Raw genomic sequence first — 19,582 nt, 5'->3', positions numbered from 1 at the left:
GAGACAGGAGGGGAACTACAAAGCTGCACAGGGAACGAGGATGGAAGCTGAACGAAGAGCATTCTCATATGCAGGTCCTGTGTCTGTAACTCAGTTATGAAAAGTACTTACCAAGTGACAGATTAACTATCCTTCAGGAAACATGTTAAAGCCATCATATTTTGTTCTATCTAATCTACTGTTGGTGATGGATGAAAGAGGCATACAGTCCTTGGTTAGTGCACCTCTCTCCTCTGGCTGTATTTCACAATATATTATGGACTTAGTTTTTAAGGGATTGAACTTTGTAAAGGGACATAGTGAAATGAGTTGCTATGGGTTTTTGTTTGAAAGGAGTCTTAGGGCTGAGGAATTTATGGTTTAGGCTTTCTTGGTGTATTTTAGTGGATTATCTTTGGATAGCAATATGATTTTTAAGGGATGTATATTTTTCAGATTAATATTTTATTTTGTTAAGTTTGTTGTTGCTACTGAATTCAACTTCCTGCATTGCATTCCACTTGGAATATATTTTTTGATGTGATAAGCAGTATATAAGTTCAAATAAATTCATGTTGGGGAAGGGGGCAATATACTCCCTCCCTTCCTAAATGCCACCCATCTCTCTTGTCATCTTGTCTTCCTACTGCTGCTGTGCCATTTTATGAGCCCACACAGCATGAGGTATCCACCAAGCTTGAAACTACTGCCTTCCATGGAATATAATAAAGGGAATGATTGATTATTTCTGTGAACAAGAGAAACACTGTTCTTCTCCATTCCCCCCTGAAATCGAGGCCTGAACATAGTACTTCTATATAATGATATTGCCAAGAGGGTGCGATTTTTAAGAGAGAATTTCAGCCCATGAAATCGCGGACCCACCAGCACATCTCTGAGTTACCTCAGTATTCTGGGGTGAACTTCATCAGGCCCCATGGCTTTCATGTTTCTTGGCTTTCAGTTTTCTTAGCTCTTTCCATACATTATCGTCTGTAAATAGAGTTTCATCTACTCACTCTCTTCTACACTCTTGATAACAAGTGACGGTCCTTCTCCAGGGGCTTCCTTAGTGAACACTGAACTGAAGTATTTGTTTAATATTTCTGCTAATTCTTTATCTCTCTCCACCCATTAATCCTTATACCCTTTCAATTTCACTATACCACCTTGGCCCTTTCTCTGATATATATGAAAAATGTTTTGTCACCTCGCTTTATCTCCTTGGCAATCCTTTCCTCTGCCTGACTTTTTGCTTTCTTGATTACTTTTTTCATCTCCTTTATATGTGCCAGATAATCCCCCCTGTGTTCCACTTTTTGGGATCCTTTATATTTCTTAAAAGCTGCTTTTTTTGCTTTTATTACATCAACCACCTCCTTTGTGAACCAGATTGAATTCTTATTTCTCTTACTTTTGTTTACTTTTCTAACATATAGATTTGTTGCTTTTGTAATTGCTCCTTTTGTTCAACCTCTCCCATTTTCTCCCAGTCTTCAAGTTCTGTCTCCAGATATTTCTCCATTTCTACAAAGTCTGTTTTTTTGAAGTTCAAATCTCAGGTCTTTGTGTGACTTCTCCGGATCCTATTTTCAATATCAAACCATACTGCTTGATGATCACTGGTGCTGAGGTGGGCAGTAGCTTGCTATATATGCAGCTCTCAGATCTTGGCCTGTCTGTCTCCAGTTTATCCTCTCACTTCCATCCAATCTCACCCTTCCTGCTACTTCCAACCCTCTTCGTTTTCTCCATCTTCTTAATTCAGCCTTCATGTCTTTTCTATCACGATACTCTCTCCTTTCATAGTCTTTCTTTCAACATACCTCTGCTTCTAGTACCATGCTTCTTCTCTCCGTCTGCTTCACTTTTCTCCATGGAGAAGCAGGAGATAATAGCCACACAAGCATGTGATGCCACTCAATGGCGCTAATGTGGGAAAAATCCTCACAGCTCTAACACAGTGTTTCCCAATCCTCTCCTGGATGCACACCTATCCAGTTCGTTTTTCAGGATTTCTATAATAAATGTTTGTATGCAAATCTATCTCATGCATATTCATTATGGCAATCCTGGCAAACACTTATCTAACAGACTACAAAGTCTTTTTGAGCATATGAGGAAGTTCATAAGCTGCTGACCCCATGTGAACCCTCTCACTATTTTCTGTCTGTGATGGCAATAAGATGTTAAGAAACAGTTTTCTCTCATGAAAATGTCCCTGTGATTTTTTTTTGTTTTTTCTTTCATATCTTGTTTCTTTTTATTTTGATTTTCTTTAAGTCAAAAAAAATCAGTAGTAGTTTAGTTCAGTTTTATTCTTGTAGCTGCAAAATTTTGGTAAGTAGCCTAAATTGGGAAAAACCTCCATCAAAATATAAAGTCAATTTCCAAAAGTTTACATGTGGAAAAGTGGCCATATATGCATGTATGTGGCCCAATCACGTGTAATGTCTATTTTTATGCACCTTATACTTATGCACCTTCAAAGTAAAAGTTTGCATGTAAAAAATGGGCATGTTAGGGGCGTGACAGAGTTGTGTTTGCATGTACTTGCATAATGAGCTATTTTAAAAGTGACATATGCACAAACATCATCAAAACTAAGCAAGTACATTTACTACTGCTCATTTTTCGCAAGCAATTTCAAACTTTTTTTTTTTAAATTTTGACTTGAAATTTGGCCAGCTCAATGAACACCAATAGGCTAGGGAATGGGAGAAATTGTACCTGGGATAGACTGGGCCATGCTGGTTGGGAACTGGGATATACAGGGCTATATTCTGGGGACCTTTCCAGCATCCAGGAAGGATATGGAAACCTGGTGCCAAAATTTGGTAAGGAGGCAACAACAGCTGGAGCAGGTCTTTAAGGCCCAGAGGCATCAGAAGAAAAAGCTGATCCAGACTCTAAGAGAAGAGCAACAAATTTTACAAGTACTGATGCAGTGCCAAAAGGTGCTGTAGCAAGCACTGCTATGAGAACTGCAGTTTCTGTGGTTAAAGAAGCCATTAGGACAACAATGAGAAGGTAGAGAGGTAGGAGGAAATAATGAAACCCGAGAAGGGCTTGGGGCCCCTAGAAGCAGAGGGTGTTGTTACAGAGACGTATGACAAACCACCCAAAGAGACGGTGGAAGGGATACCAAGAACCAGCAGAGCATGTACTAAATGGGAAAAACAAGGAATGCGCTGATAACAGATGGAGCCTCCTTGCACCGATTATACTCAGTGAGCTGTGCCTGGGGAAGAAGTGGTGGAAATCTTGGAGAAAAAAGCATTACTGCAAGCTGGAGAGCAGCAGCAGTACCTGACAGGCCGATACAGTACAGTGCACTCCAGCGGAGCGCACTGTTAACCCGCGATTGGACGCGCGTTTTGGACGCGCTAGCTTTACCCCTTATTCAGGAAGGGGTAATAGCACGTCCAAAACACGCGTCCAACCCCCCCGAACCTAATAGCGCCTGCAACATTCAAATGCATGTTGATGGCCCTATTAGGTATTCCCACGCAATTCAGAAAGCAAAATGTGCAGCCAAGCCGCACATTTTACTTTCAGAAATTAGCGCCTATCCAAAGGTAGGCGCAAATTTCTGCTGGCACCATGAAAGTGCACAGAAAAGCAGTAAAAACTGCTTTTCTGTGCACCCTCTGACTTAATATCATGGCGATATTAAGTCGGAGGTCCCAAAAGTTTAAAAAAAAAAAGTAAAAAAAAAAAAAAATTGAAATAGGCCCGCGGCTCGCGGATTGAAAACCGGACGCTCAATTTTGCCGGCATCCGATTTCCAAACCCATGGCTGTCCCTAGCGCCTCTTTTTACCGCCGGCCCTAATTTAAATAAATTAATTTACTGTATCGCGTGCACAGGAGAGTGTCCTGTGCTCGCGCTGGAAGAGCGGGCACTCGCCCGCTCTCCTGCGATTTTTACTGTATCGGCCTGTGAGTGAGCAATGGCAGTGCCTTATCATGCCTAACCCCCTCCCCATGGACTATGCAAGGAGAGAGCTGAAGCTCTGAGATAAGGAATGTGCTGAGTCAGAGGTAACCTCCTTGAGCCAGGACGTCCAGCTGGCTGAATAGCAGTTAGATTGTATTCAGAAGCATTGGCCTACTAACCGGCAAGAAGTAGAAATGGCAAAGAAGGCCAAAGATGAGAGCAAGAAAAGGACAAGGATCCTTGGAGCCTGAGCCAACAAGGGCAGGGAGAAAATGGAGGTCCCAGCGATCCGGCTTGGAGAGGACTAACCAAGGGGGCAGAGGGGGGTGGGGGAGGGTCGAGAGAAACAAGAGAAAATTTAGGAGTTGGCAAAGAAAAATTGGGTTTGTACAGGGAATCCTCAGCTGAGACCCCAGAGGGGGTGGGGCAAGGATATGCTGAGAGAAGGTGAAGTGGATTCCCTTGAGTTAAAGAGTGAGGCAGTCCCTTTGGGTGGCAGGAAAGATTTTGACCTGGGTTCACATTTCAGCTGAAATGAAATGACCACATTAAAGAAAGTAATTTTATTTTCACAGGCCCTAGAGATCTTCTTTCAGATCGCTGTATTCTCTCGTGTCCATCAATGGATTTGGTGACATGTCTGCTGGATTTCCGTTTGAATTTTGCTTGCAACAGATGTATAGTTCCTCGTCTAGCTGCTTCCCTTGCAGCTTGTGCTCAGCTAAGTGCCCTAGGTATGTGTAACATTTTGTTGAAGTCTCTCAGCTGAGAAAAGATGTATATTCTGGTTTCTGTCCTCTAACTTTCTTTAACTTACAGCTGCTGGCCACAGAATGTGGGCACTGCAGAGGTTGCGGAAGCTGCTAACTACTGAGTTTGGGCAATCTATCAACATCAACAGGCTGCTAGGAGAGGGAGAGGGAGAAAACCGAACCCTGGTGAGTAACTGTCACAGTGGGATTTCCTTTTGGGCCTAGAACAGGACGTCTCTCCCCTTTCCAGAGACAAGCAGAATGCTGCATACTGTTTTGCATGTTTTATTTACAGTCATATACACTTCGAAATTTGTTTCCAGTTCAAGTTACAGACTGTGTTCATAGCTTAACACAGCAGGGAATTTAAGCAGGCAGTTAAATTCCCAATTCAAGGATAGTCTGACTTTATACTCTGTAGGACTCAGCCCTGCACTTTACCTGTCCCTTACCAGCTCCCCCCCCCCCCCCCCCATTATCAAACTTCGGGTGTACTTCACCCTTGAAATCCTGGCCCCTATCCAGGGCCTCAGACATCCTAATGTATTCTTTCTTCCCCTCCCTCATTGCACGAACAGTTTGTCTTTTCAATCTTGCTGATTATTTTCCAGTTGACTAATGGTGATTAATTACCTCTGCTTAGGTTCTCAGCTCAAACTGCATGAGAACCTCCCAGTTGGCATCTTTTGACTAGAGCTCATGCATGATCTGTTGTGCTTGCCCTAGCATTGAATTGTAAATCCAGTGACATCATCTGAAGTTTAATGTGATGAGAGTATGTTAGGGTATCACAGGACAGGGTTTATGTCCTTTCCTAGAATACATCTGCTAGCTCCAAAACATGTAAGCATCCTTGGAGAAATAGTGTCTTTTAGTCTTCCAAGACTTATACTTCACACACCAGAAAACGGTTCCTTTCTGTATACGTACAGTTACATTCTGTATACTTATAACAGATATGTATACACAGGCAGACAGAAAGCTCCTTACAACACCTTAAACTTACCAATTTAAGCCTTTAGTCTACCACTTTCTTTTTTTTATAATTGAAAGTTTATTGACAACTGAAATAAAAACATAACAATTAGAACATCCAGAAATAACTAAACACAGTGCATTCTGGTCATATAGCAATCAAAACAACATAGCATGTAAAACCTGTAAAAACTCTACAACATATACAAGCTGCAAGTAATAAATACATTTTAAAGACAAAATAGGGTAAATGATAGAAAAAAATAAACAAGCTGTGTTTCAAGTGTATGTGTTTCCATGTGTGACTTGCTCATCAGATATGAAAATAAATTGTGAGTTACCCAGTTGTGTGGTTATGAAATGTTTCTCCCTCCACCCCTACCCACCCCCGACTGATGCGATCCCACTACTAGCACCATCAAGAGACAGATAAAGTACTGACTATATCGCTGTCAAGTATTGTCAGGGTTGTAAAGAAAATTCTAAGAGCAGGAACAACACCAAATAGGGACATCGAAGTCCTGAGCCATGAAACCTGCCAAACATAATTCCCACTAGTTAGTTTTGGAACTTTTCCAATCAATATAAGGTTGTCACACTTGTTCAAAACTATATAGTTTATCTCCCCGAATAGCTGTCAGCTTATCCAAATAGAATACCTTTTCCAACCGAGAATGAAATTGAGTGAGAGAAGGGACTACAGGTTTTCGCCTCCAAAAGGCTAATTCACATGTAACAGCAGAAAATACCTGACAAATCCAGCTTTGTGTATAAGAGGAACATACTGCCAGGAGGGCATGCAACAGGTATTGTTTGGGCTCTAGGGGGGTATTACAAAACCTGTCAGTTTAGTGATGAAAATCATGAACTGATTCCCACAACTATTGAACCCTGGAGTACTCCCACCACATGTGCATAAATGTCCCAATCTGCCCACACCCCTTCCAGCAAGAATTATCAGTCGTCCCCCCCCCATACATTTTGCATAATTTATCTGGGGTTAGATACCACTGATATAACACCTTATAGCCATTTTCTTTGATAGAGGTCGATACTGAACCTCGACTGATAGCATGAAAAATTTCATCTCTGGTTTCCTCTGTCATAACTTCCCCCAAGTCATGCTCCCATGCATATTGAAAGGTCGCCTTGCCTGGAGACGTACCCTTGAGAAGAGTAAGAATTTTAGTGATAGGTTTGGTAACTTGTGTGGTTTGAGAGCACAAGTTTTCAAAAAGGGACTTACCCTTATGGAGTTCATAAATTATGCAGGCTGTGCTAGAAAAGTGCAAAACTTGATTGTAAGCGTAGATGCCCGTATCTGGCAGGTGGAAAAGGCACTGTAAATCGGGAAAGGATAAAAAACGCTGCCTGTCCCAAAACTTGTTCCCACTTGTAAAGACCATATGACCCCCATCTAATAAAAACACCTGGTTCACAACCCGGAGGGGAATGACTTATCATGTAAAAAAAGAGGTGAGATGATAAACTTGCTTGGGACTAACTAGCCCATCTTTCCATTTGTCCCAGACCTGAAGCAGTAGTTGTGTGAAGGGGGAAAGATCTTTCCCTGTACGTACCCGGATCAGTCCAGACCATGGGTTGAGCCTCCTGTCCAGCAGATGGAGACAGACCAAAACTGAAAGGGTATCCTTTATTAGGACAGAGCCTACCCTGCAGCCCTTCAGTATTTGTCTGTCTCCAGTAGTTAGGACAGCTCAACCTGCGGTTCCCTGTTAGCTTGCCCTTTTCCCTGTGAGGTTTCTTTCTTGTTCGTGGGGCAAGCTCAAGCAAGTACTGTTTTCTCTAAATTAAAAGCAAAAAAAAAAAAGATATTTTATTTTTACTCTGTGTTAGGGAGACAGCTCTGTCTCCCTCGCTCTTGGAGGGCCTAGGGGGGCTTGCACCTTGCTTTGGTCAGCTTAGGCTCCCTTCCCGGTGACCTTGTTAGTCTCTGTGGGTGATACTGGTGGTGCCAGTCACTCCCCCTCAGACTCCTGCTTTACCCGAGAAGTTTCATTCTCGGATCATATACAGGGAAGTCTCATTCCCTGGTTAACAAACATAATTAATTTAATTTAAAGCAGCAGGACTTACCAGGGAGGCAGTGTAGTCTTTATTCAATTTCTGTGGCTCAATAGCAGGGAGTGCAGGGTTCGATCACCTGCACTTCTTCCCGGTTGTTTTCCTCTCTCATCAGCTGTTTGCTTATTTCGTGGCAGCTTCTCTGCCCTCATGCCATGTTGAAATGTGTACCTGGCGTGTGGAGAGCCGGCCCCCCCGGCTCTCCTGCGATAATTATGTTCCGGCTGCTTCCTGGGTGGGGAGGGCCCCTCCTCGGCAGCACCGAAGAATTTACCTCTGGGGACGCGCTCCCCGATGCATGGCCAGGCCGTTCCCAACCCAGCAAACGACTGGGAACGGCGGCCATTTTTAGGTATCAGCACCGATGCGATTTCAGAGTACCAGGATGAAGAGGACCCTGATTTCCAGGCTTAACCCACAATTTGAGTCCGGTGCATGTCCAGGGGGATGACCTGGACCCCCCCCCTCCTCTGCCCCCCCTCGGAAAAAATTCCTCTGCCCGATTTTCCTCAGAGTTTGTGCTTTTAATGCACAAATCTTACTTAGCCAGCCTTCAGGAACCTAAGGACCCTCCCGTGGGTCCCCCTCCCCTGAAGATCCCTCGGGTTCCCGCTCTGCTACCCCCGTGGTACTGGAGGCGCCAGGCTCCGTCCGAGTTAGGGTTGTCCAGGGGGCACCCCTCCCCCCAGATCCACCCCTGCCTCCCGCGGACCCCCTCCAGGATCTAGATGAGGATTTTTCTTTTCCTGCTCCTCCCCTGGAGGGGGATGATCCTCAGGTTCTCCGTCTCTTCCAGCGGGAAAGGCTCGAGCTGCTTATTCCATTTATTTTGCGGGAATTGGGTGTAGATGCCCCCCCAGAGGATACAGTAACAGCTGCGATGCAGGCAAACGCAGACCCAGTCCTGGCAGGGCTTCGGGCTCTTCCGCGTTGGAAGATTCCCAAAGTGGATTCTTCTGTATCTGCGGTCACCAAGCACACCATAAACCCGGTGGTGGGTGCCACAGCTCTGAAGGATGTTCCAAGACCGCAAGCTTGAATTTTTCCTTAAGCGGATCTCTGAAGTCTTGGCCCTGGGAGTTAGAGCGACTATCTGCAGCAGCAGTCTCATGCAGCGGGCAAGTCTTAGGTGGGTTCAACAGTTAACTCAGCACCCAGGACCTCCCGCCTGCAGAGGCTGAGCAGGTGGACCGTTTAGAAGGAGCCATTGCATATGGCACGGATGCCCTCTATGACTTGCTTCGCATTCAGGCCAAGGCAATGTTCTCCGCGGTGTCGGCCAGACGCCTCCTCTGGCTGCGTAACTGGTCCGCAGACTCTTCTTCAAGGGCAAATTGATTTTTGGAGAGGACTTTGGGTGAGAACAAGGTCCATAAGCTACCGGAGGACCGTCCTAAACAGGCTAAGTCGTTTTCCCAGCACATACCCGCTACCGGGGGCAACGCAGGTACAACAGCAGGGCACGGGGCTCCTTCCCAAGAGGGACTACTTCCAGGTCACAGTCTTGGTCTCATTCCTTTCGTGGCCTTCGGGCCTTCAGAGACAGTAACCAGCAACATCAGTTTGCCAAGTCGGCTACCCAATGAGATCTGGCAGGTCCATTCCTCCATGCGAAACTTAGGTGGACGTCTCTCGAGGAATGGGTCCAAATTACATCAGATCAGTGGGTTCTCGAAGTGATAGAACGTGGTTACGCGTTAGACTTTGCCAGGGACCTACCAGATCTCTATCTCGTTTCTCCTTGCGGCCGACGTTCAGAGGCCAGTTGTCTGTCAGACCCTCGACAGGCTCCAGCTTCTTGGAGCAATAGCCCCGGTCCCAGTGGAGGAGCAAGACACCGGCCAGTATTCCATCTACTTCGTCGTACCAAAGAAGGATGATTCCTTCCGTCCAATCTTGGATCTCAAGAGCGTTAATCATGCCCTCCGGGTGTCCCATTTTCAAATGGAGACCCTGAAGGGCGGTCATTGCAGCGGTTCGTCCTGGCAAATACCTGGCCTCCCTAGACCTGACGGAGGCTTATTTTCACATCCCCAATTCGTCAAGAGCATCAGCGGTATTTCTGCTTCCACATCCTGGACCAACACTTCCAGTTTCGAGCTCTGCCCTTCGGACTCGCCACTGCTCCCCGCATTTTTACCAAGGCCATGGTGGTCGTGGCGGCCGCCCTTCGCCAGGAGGGAATCCAGATAAGGGCACAAGCCCTTATCTGGACGACTGGCTGTGCAGGCCAAGTCTCAGACTCTTTGCAGGCTAGCCATTGACAGGGTCCCTAGCTCTCCTCACCTCCCTCGGCTGGATAATCAACTTCTCCAAGAGCAATCTCCAGCCCCTCCCAGGTACTGGAATTCCTGGGAGCCCGCTTCAACACCCGGGTCGGGAAAGTGTTTCACCTGAATGCTCGGGTGCTCAAGTTCATCGGCCAAGTGAACAATCTTCTTTCTCTCTTGCTGCCCATGGCATTGGATTATCTGCAAGTTCTGGGAACTATGGCCTCCACTATCGGACATGGTCCCCTGGGCTTTTGCGCATATGCGTCCATTACAGAAAGCGTTGTTGTCCCGCTGGAAGCCGGTGTCCGAACAGTCCCAGGTGACTCTACCACTCTCCAACTCTACCATCACAGACATACAATGGTGGCTGTCGTCTGCGCATCTCTTGAAGGGAATGCCCTTGCTGACTCCCGCAGTGGGTCATAGTCACGACAGATGCCAGTCTCTCCGGGTGGGGAGCGGTCCTGTCAGTCCCAGATGACGCAGGGTTACTGGTGCCCAGCCCAGTCACGCTGGCACATCAATCGCCTGGAAGCTCTTGCAGTATGCCTGGCCCTCAAGGCTTTCCTACCGCTGATCCGCCGCAAGGCAATGTGTGTTCTCTGTGACAATTCCACCACGGTGGCCTACATCAATAGCTAGGGAGGTACCAGAAGTCGGCTGGTGGCACTGGAGGCCAGCAGGATCTTTACTTGGGCGGAATGGCACCTGGATCGCCTAGCGGCCTCCCATATAGCAGGCAAGGAGAACGTAGAAGCCGACTTCCTCAGTCAACAACGTCTCGACCCCCGCGAGTGGGAGTTGTCCGATGGAGCGATGGACCTGATTGTCCATCGATGGGGTCCTCCTCACCTGGATCTGATGGCCACCCTGAACAACACCAAGGCCCCCAGATTCTTCAGTCGTTGGAGGGAGCATTGCTCGGAAGGTGTGGATGCTCTGGTACTCCCTTGGCCTTGCGACATTCTCCTCTACGTGTTTCCTCCATGGTCCCTCGTGGGAAAGATTCTCAGGAGAATAGAGCTACACCGGGGGCCTGTCATTCTCGTGGCACCCGAGTGGCCCCGCAGACCATGGTTCGCGGATCTGATAAATCTGGCGTCAGAATGTCCTCTTCGCCTCGGCCACTTCCTCCGCCTCCTCCGGCAGGGTCCCATATTTTTCGACCAGGCAGATCACTTCTGTCTAGCGGCATGGCTTTTGAACGGTGCAGATTAAGGAAAAAAGGCTATAAAGAAGAAGTAATCTCCACTCTTCTTCGGGCTCGTAAACAATCTACCTCTCTAGCCTATGTCCGTATTTGGAAGATTTTTGAAAATGCCTGTGCGGATTCGGGTGTCTCGGCTCATTCGCCATCGGTTTCTATGATTCTCTCGTTTCTTCAGAAGGTCCTCTCTAAGGGTCTTTCTCTCAGTTCTTTGCGCGTTCAAGTCTCTGCTCTTGGTTCCCTCTTGGGCACCGTCGATGGTCATCCGGTTGCTTCTCACCCGGATGTCGTCTGTTTCCTCAAGGGCACCAAGCATTTGAAGCCGCCTGTCCGTGCCATTTGTCCTTCATGGAGTCTCAACTTGGTCCTTCGGGCTCTGTGTACGGCCCCCTTTGAACCCCTCCATTGGGCTACCCTTAAGGATTTGATGCTCAAGACAGGTTTCCTGGTTTCTATCTATTCCGCTAGACGAGTGTCGGAGATTCAAGCATTATCCTGTCGGGAGCCTTTCCTGCGGTTCTCTGATTCAGGAGTATCTCTCAGAACTGTCCCTTCCTTATTGCCAAAGGTTGTTTCTTCCTTTCATGTCAATCAATCGGTAGAACTTCCCACCTTCTCTCCTGAGGAAGTTGCGGGCCCCACGGGAAGTGACCTTCGCAGCCTCGACGTGAGGCGCATCTTACTCCGCTATCTTCAGGTTGCCAATGACTTTCGGGTCTCCGACCACCTCTTTGTCCTGTGGAGTGGTCTGAACAAGAGTATCCAGGCCTCTAAGACTACGATCGCTCGATGGTTGAAGGAGGTGATCTCCTCGGCCTACATCTGTCAGTGCCGGTCAGTTCCAGAGGGCCTAAAGGCACATTCCTTGCATTCTCAAGCTACTTCCTGGTCGGAGAGTCAAGCGGTCTCTCCGCAGGAAATATGCAGGGCCACTATGTGGAAATCCCTGCATACCTTTGCTCGTCATTATCGCCTGGATGTCCAGGCGCTAGTGTTCGGTTCTTCGAGCGGGGACTGTCTCGGTCCCACCCTTTGTAGGGAAGCTTTGGTACATCCCATGGTCTGGACTGATCTGGGTATGTACAGGGAAAGAAAAATTAGTTCTTACCTGATCATTTTCGTTCCTGTAGTACCACGGATCAGTCCAGACGCCCTCCCGTGTTTCCTCCACTCGAACTACTTACTATTTTCTCCTCTCTTTAGGAGTGTCTCTGCATGGCTATTTTGAGTTCTCATTGAAGGCACCGGAAGCATCTCCTATGATGATCGGGCTAGTTATGCAAGAGTGTTTAATACACAGTTCATGCAATTGTTCTATTGTTTGATTATTCAATGATTTTAATAGTTAGATTATATTATTACTTGCTTGACCTTATACTCGTTACTTGCTTTGACAATGGTTTATACTGAAGGGCTGCAGGGTAGGCTCTGTCCTGATATAGGATACCTTTTCAGTTTTGGTCTGTCTCCATCTGCTGGACAGGAGGCTCAACCCATGGTCTGGACTGATCCGTGGTACTACAGGAACGAAAATTATCAGTTAAGACTAATTTTCTCCTTGTTGTCCATGCGCCTTCTGCTGCCAAGCTCTGATATAAAGGGAAGGCTTAGCTCCAAGTGAAGATGCGATTCGCACCCATGGCTTAATGTCCCCTCAGAATGTAGCATAAGAAAGGCACTGAGTTGGGAGGCCCCAAAATACCAAGAGAGGTTAGGCACCTGCAAACCACCTTGTAGCTTCTCCCTGTACAAGGTAGACCGTGCCACCCTAAGTCGTCTTCTTTCCATATGAAAACGCAAGTAACTTAAATTGCCATAAGGTGAGCATGGCATCAGGGACAGATACAGGAAGGGTTTGGAAAAAAATAACTAAGCTGGGGTAGTATATTCATCTTAATGATGGCAATCCTGCCAAACAAAGAAAACATTTCCCTGTCCCATCTGTCCAAATCATCCTGAATGGTACAGAACAAGGGGATATAATTTAGGCGAAACAGATCCTGACAGTCTGGACCTATTTTAACTCCCAAGTATTTCACCCAGTCTTTGCCAATCGAAAAGGGAAGATCCGTGCAATAGTGCTAAAACGGTCCGTTGGAACCAAGACATTGAGCAACTCTGGTTTGTCCTCATTAACCTTAAAACCAGAAATTGCCCCCATATTCTCTCAACCCATCAAGTAAGGGAGGGTAGAGACTGTTCGGGTTCAGTGACAGTAAATAGAAGGTCATTAGCAAACATAGTAATTTTATAACCAACTGGCCCCTTTGTCAAACCCCAAACATCTGGGTTTGCCCTCACCCTAGCCACAAAGGGCTCCAAGGAGAATGCGAAAGAAGTGGAGACAAGGGCAGCCCTGTCTAGTGCCCTGCCTTACCGGGAAAGGTGTTGCATATTCCCCATTAACCTTTAAACTGCCCTTGGATTATCATATAAACGTATCCATTTAATAAAGTTAGGACCTAGATTAAATTTTTCTAAAACTTTAAATAGGTTAAGGCCAATATACTCTGTCGAAAGCTTTCTCTGCATCAACAGCCAAGAGTTCCATAGGGGTACCTTCCTGTTTTCACTTGCCACATGACCTCCAAAACTCTCCTCATATTATCCGAAGCCAGTCTACCTGGAACAAATCCAGACTGATCTTCATGTATTAGGGATGGGGCTATCAGGGCAAGTCTAGCAGCCAGAATCTTGGCCAAAAGCTTACGGTCAATATTTATTAAAGATACTGGGCGGTAGGAGCCACAAAAGGTGGGGTCCCTACCACTCTTGGCCAGTATAGTAATGCCTGCTAAGTTCGATTCCAGGGAAAGTGACCCTTCTCCTAGCAAGGCATTAAACATAGCAAGTAAAGGCGGGATCACCATAGCTTGAAAGACCCTGTAAAATTTGGCAGTAAACCCATCGAGCCCAGGGGATTTTCCCATTTTAAGCTCTTGGATCGTCATGTATAGTTCCGCGTGAGTGATTTCGGCATTGAGAAGTTTTTGGAGGTCATCCGGCAGGGAAGGAAGGTCTACACCTCCAGATAGTCATCTATAGTTGTGTCTGCCACTACAGTGTCTGGTGCATATAAATCAGCATAAAAGGCTGTGAAGCGTGCACTAATGTCCTCAGCTTTGAAAATAAGATCTCCAAATTCAGCTTGAATCTTAGTGATGTGGGATTGCGCTATCCGTTCTTTGAGGCGACTGGCTAAGAGGCGTCCAGCCTTATTACCGAATTCAAAGTATTGCTGTTTAATCCGATCCATCTGAAAGACTATTCTATCAAGGTCTAGAGCTTGAAGCTCCTTTTTAGCAGATAAGAGGGCTTAAAAAAAATACCAGGATCTAAGGATCGTTTGTCGCTGAGAGATAAGTGGGCAATACGACGAGTTAGAAGGTCATGACGGGCAGACCTTTCCTTTTTAAGAAAACTAGCCTGTGAGATCAATTTACCTCTAACTACCGCCTTTAGACAATCCCATAATGTGCTTGGGGAAATGCCTTCGAGATTATTGAATGTCAAGTATTCTCTGATGTCCCCCGTCATTTAGTCTCCAAAAAGGGGAACCTGCCTGTTTATTAGGTAATGCAATTTCCAGCCAGATTGGTGAATGATCGGACCAAGTTATAAGTCCTATTCTAGCATCTACTGTAAGGTGCACTAGCTCTTTATCTACAAGATACAGATCTATACGGGAATATGATCTGTGGACATGAGAATAATAGGTATAATCACGCTGAGTGGGTGAGGTAGCCTCCATATGTCTTCTAATCCCCTCTCGGATATCAAGTGTTGATATCCGAGAGGGATCTCTGGACACATAGGACCCGCCTATGTGTCCAGAGACCCATACCTCCGTCTACTGAGTTGTCTAAGAAAGGATACCTGGTCAGAGTAATATCCCCTCCCCATGATCACATGCCCTTCAGCCCACGATGCTAGTAAAGCAGATATGGTATCAAGGAACTTGCCTTGATTCGTGTTAGGACCATATATGTTAAGGAGAGTGAACAGAGTTGTCCCCACCAGAAGTTTTAATGCTATGTTTCTCCCGTCAGGATCGCACCTGCTATCTTTAACGTCAATTACTAACATTCGAGTGAATATAATACCCACCCCACAGTATTTCTGTTTGACAGTGGTAGATGCTAGATATTGTTGTGAGAAAACGTTATCACGCAGTAAGCGTTCCGTACATTAAAGCAGGTGCGTCTTCTGACAGAAAATGACGTTTGCTCTCCCCTTTTTTGCCTCCTGAAATAATAAGCTTCTCTTATAGGGAGAATTCAGCCCTTTCATATTGATTAACATGATTCGTAACCCCGCCATCATCCCCTTGGGAGTTGGTTATAAAGCCGTACTGATTCTTGGCCCCTGAGTTTAGAAATGAAACCCCCTACAGTTTCCAATATTTTGATACATCCCCCCCCCCCCCTCTCCCAGATGACTGGAATGAAACCCACCTGGAACCCCCATGGGCCACATTTTGGAGAAGTGTGCACATCGTCCCATTACGCCCCCCAACCCCGACCCCACACCAACTCGCATCCCCCATTGCAAACATGTCAACATGACCAAAAGAACATAGTAAAATGTAGGCCCTTTGTTGAAACTTTAAAAATCAGCTTCAAGGTGCTGCCCCAAGAACACACAAAGAGGTCCACTAGTAGAGACCAATTTAAGTTTATTATTTAATATTGAAAGCCAATCATATGAGACCTCTGGAAGACACAGAGTGGGAGCTTTTTGTTTTCAAATCTCTCCCTGCGTGTCTTAGCGTTTGTCAGTGAGTGCTGACTTTTTATAGGTAAAACATACAATGATCCCTAATAGGACTTCATAGAGTATCAGGTACCACGTGTCCTGTGTCCAAATCAGACAACCTATGCCTCCCGTATTAAGATCCAATTAGGCCTAGCAGATACCCATATGTCTGATGATTAGTTTCAGTAGGCCACGAGTCTGATGATTAGTTTCAGTAGGCCTTTATTCTGTCACTCTTTCCAGTCTTTTGATCAGACTCTTAATCTCATGGGGATCTCCAGTTACACTGGGCCCCTCAAGTTGAGACAGTATTCTGTGAGAACATGGCCTGGTCCATGTGTTCGTTGTGACCTCATGACCCTCCATCATATCTGAATAGGTCTGAGTTCATTCCAGATGTCTCCCAAAGCCATTCAAGCTTGAGTCAGCCTGAGTTCCTTGTATGCCAGAAATTCGTTAGGTCAGAGATAGCAAAGGATTCTGGATAAGCTGAGTGAACCAAAGTCTGAGCCAAAGTCTTCATGTTAGGCTTCCCATATATCACCTTAAAGGTAGAAACAGCAATTAGTATACGGAACCAGTTTAAGTCCGCCGGTGAAGACGTATCCTGGAATATATCCCATAGAGATAATCTGTAGAAAAGCAACTGCTAACAGCTCAGCCAGGGCGATCACCGAGTTGCAAAGAGCCACTGGAGTGACGGTGGAGCCTCTTGCCTCCCTTCTCCACCCGCTGCCATCTGGGTGTCTCACCACAGGGCCTCCCTTGTCTGTCGCTGCCAGGAGCAGCCACCTGAATGTCAATGTTCATGCCAGCAGCTTACAAGATATCCCTAGCCTCCTGAGTGCTGATCCATGACGTGACTCCGGCAATGGTGAAACTCAAGCCGAAGGGGAACAACCATCTATATCGAACATTATGAGTTCGGAGCGTAATTACAACATCTCGTAGTTCTCTCCTCTTGCGCAGAGTAGATGGGGCTAAACCTTGATATACTTCAATGTTGTTGCCTTTCCACATCACAGATCCCCCACCCCCACCCCGCGGGCCTTCAGGGCAATTTCCTCCTTCACTGTATAACTGTGGAAACACACCACAATATCTCTCGGTCTGTTAAGACGTAACGCCCCCAAGGCTCTGTGTGCCCTTTCCAGCTTGATTGGGACTGGATCATGAGAATCAGCAGCCAGAGAGCCCAGAATCTGCCCACATCAATCACTACCTTTTTACAGTCCAGAAAATCCTCCGTCTCGGGTATCCCTCTAAATCTGATATTTGCCCTCCAAGACCTATTCTCAAGATCCTCCAGCCGGATTTGTATATCAGTAGTGGCTAGGAGAAGCTTATCCTGGGCTATCTGGCAGTTTGTAAGTACTGAGGCCTGATCCTCCAGCCGAGCCTCAGTCTCCTCTACCCTGCTTCCCAGTGCAGCCAGGTCCCAAGCAATTTCTGTCCTTAAATCCTGGATATCTTTCTGGATCCCGGACATGGCACCTTTAATTTCCCCAAACCAGTGCTGGAATCCAGCCCGACTCAGGGTAGCTTCACCCGCACCATCCCCTCCGATCTCTCTCACCTCCAGCTTCTCGAGGCCTACCAAGGCTCGGTCTGCCTCCTCCAGCGCCGCTTGTGCCACAGCGTTCGAAAATGAAAATTTTTGAAGGTCGGGTTTTTTCTTCAGCGCCAACATCGTGCTGAGGGGATGACCTCCGGGGTATGGTTTTTTTTTTTTGCAAAAACGAAGTTTGCAGAGCCCGGATGCAGGGGGATTAATTCGAGCCGGTGCAGGAGCTCGGAGCTAGGCGGCCATGCTTGGCGATGAAATCACCGCTCCCCCAGTCTACCAATTTCTAAGCATGCCCTTAAACTGTCTGTTCTTCAGACTTCTTACCTGGTTATGTCCATTATTTATTTATTTATTTGGAAGCTTTTATATACCGATGAACGTTGGGAACATCTCGTCGGTTCACAGAGAACAAAAAATTCAGCGAATGAGCTTTACAGAGAACAGTGAATAATGAACAATACATATAAAGTTGAACATGGCAAGCGGACAATAACATAGGGGTGAAAAGAACTGGGATACATTGGAGAGTTAGTACTGAAAAGTATACAGTACGTTTGGGATCAAGCAGTGCTTAAATACATAAGATTAAATAGGAAAGAAGGTCATAAATTAGATTAACTTAGTATTCAAATATCTAAGTCAGATAAACATAGAATTAAAAGGAGAGGAGGGCAGTTATGAGTAAGCTTGTGTGAACAAGGAAGTTTCCAGGTTCTGTTTAAATTTTTTGTGGCAGGGTTCCTGACGCAGGAAGGAGGGGAGCTTATTCCAAAGGACAGGTCCTGCCAAAGAAAAAGCCCGGGCTCTAGTGGAGTGGAGTTTGTGCTGCTTAGGGGAAGGGATGGGAAGTGTTGCTCTGTGTTTCTGCCTTATGGGTCTGTTTGAGCTGTGGAAGGTGAGGTGCTCAGAGAACCAGTGCATGTTTTGGTTGTGGAGTGCCTTGTGGATGAGAGTGAGGGTTTTGTATGTTATTCTTTCTGCGACAGGTAACCAATGAAGGTGTTTTAATACCGGGGTGATGTGATCGTTTTTGTGTGTGTTGGTGAGGATGCGTGCAGCAGCATTTTGGAGTAGTTGGAGTGGTTGAAGTGTGCTTTTGGGTAGACCAATAAGAAGGGCATTACAGTAGTCTATTCTGGATAGGATGAATGCTTGCAGGATAGTGCGAAAGTCGTTTAAGTGTAGTAGGGGTTTGATTTTTTTGAGGGTGTGCAGTTTGAAATAACAGGCTTTGAGTGTGTTGTTAATGTGCTTATTGAAAGAGAGATGGTTATCAATGGTGATGCCAAGACTTGGAGACCAAGGGGGGATGGGGCAGTGTCCTGGGTGCAGGGAAGGGGAAAAGTTAGGAGGGGTGATGTGAAGTATCTCTGTTTTGGCAGTGTTGAGTGCTAGGAAGTTGTCTGTCAGAAGATTGTTAATCACCGTTAGAGTGGAATTCCAAGTCTCAGTAGCTTTTTGAAGTGTGTCTTTTACAGGAATAAGAATTTGCACATCATTGGCGTAGATGAAGTGCGGGAGGCCTAGATTAGATAGAAGGTTGCAGAGCGGAAGGAGGTAAATGTTAAACAGAGTGGGGGACAGGGAGGAGCCTTGTGGGACACCTTGTGGAAGGGGGGTAGTTTTAGAGGTGCAGTTGCCTATTTGTACACTGTATTGTCTGTCTTGTAAATAGGATTGGAATCATTGCAGGGCTGAACCTGAAATGCCAATATCTGAAAGGCATTGAACAAGTATTTTGTGATTGACAGTGTCAAAGGCAGCAGAGATATCCAGGAGGATCAGAATATGTGATACTCCTTTGTCAAGGCCCTCGAGTGGCATCTCTGGGCTTAACATAGCATCCTCTTAACCAGCTTTAGCTTTTTCTCTCACTAGCAAACACCAACTGTTAACTCCTTGACCCCATGCTTAGCGGCCAGCTCCCACCTTTTCCAAATGCTTTTCTTCTGCCTTAAACTATTCACACATTTGTCACACCTGTTTCTGTAAATTCTGGGCACTTGTGACTAAATTACCACAAAGCTTCTGTCTATACTGACATCACTTG

General features: G+C 46.2%; 1 protein-coding gene across 1 annotated transcript in view; it reads left to right on the top strand.

The window, feature by feature from the left end:
• LOC115092958 (E3 ubiquitin-protein ligase HERC2-like) overlaps nt 1-19,582 on the top strand; it is a 2,733,734-nt gene that overhangs the window by 1,947,779 nt on the left and 766,373 nt on the right. The window contains 2 exon segments of the mRNA XM_029604466.1: nt 4,494-4,652; nt 4,738-4,856. Of these exon segments, the coding sequence (XP_029460326.1) occupies nt 4,494-4,652; nt 4,738-4,856 (278 nt within the window).

This window comes from Rhinatrema bivittatum, chromosome 5 (genome assembly GCF_901001135.1).
Source record: "Rhinatrema bivittatum chromosome 5, aRhiBiv1.1, whole genome shotgun sequence".
NCBI lineage: Eukaryota > Metazoa > Chordata > Amphibia > Gymnophiona > Rhinatrematidae > Rhinatrema > Rhinatrema bivittatum.
Note: the sequence above shows the minus strand (reverse complement) of the source record. Positions and strands in the feature narration are given on the sequence as shown.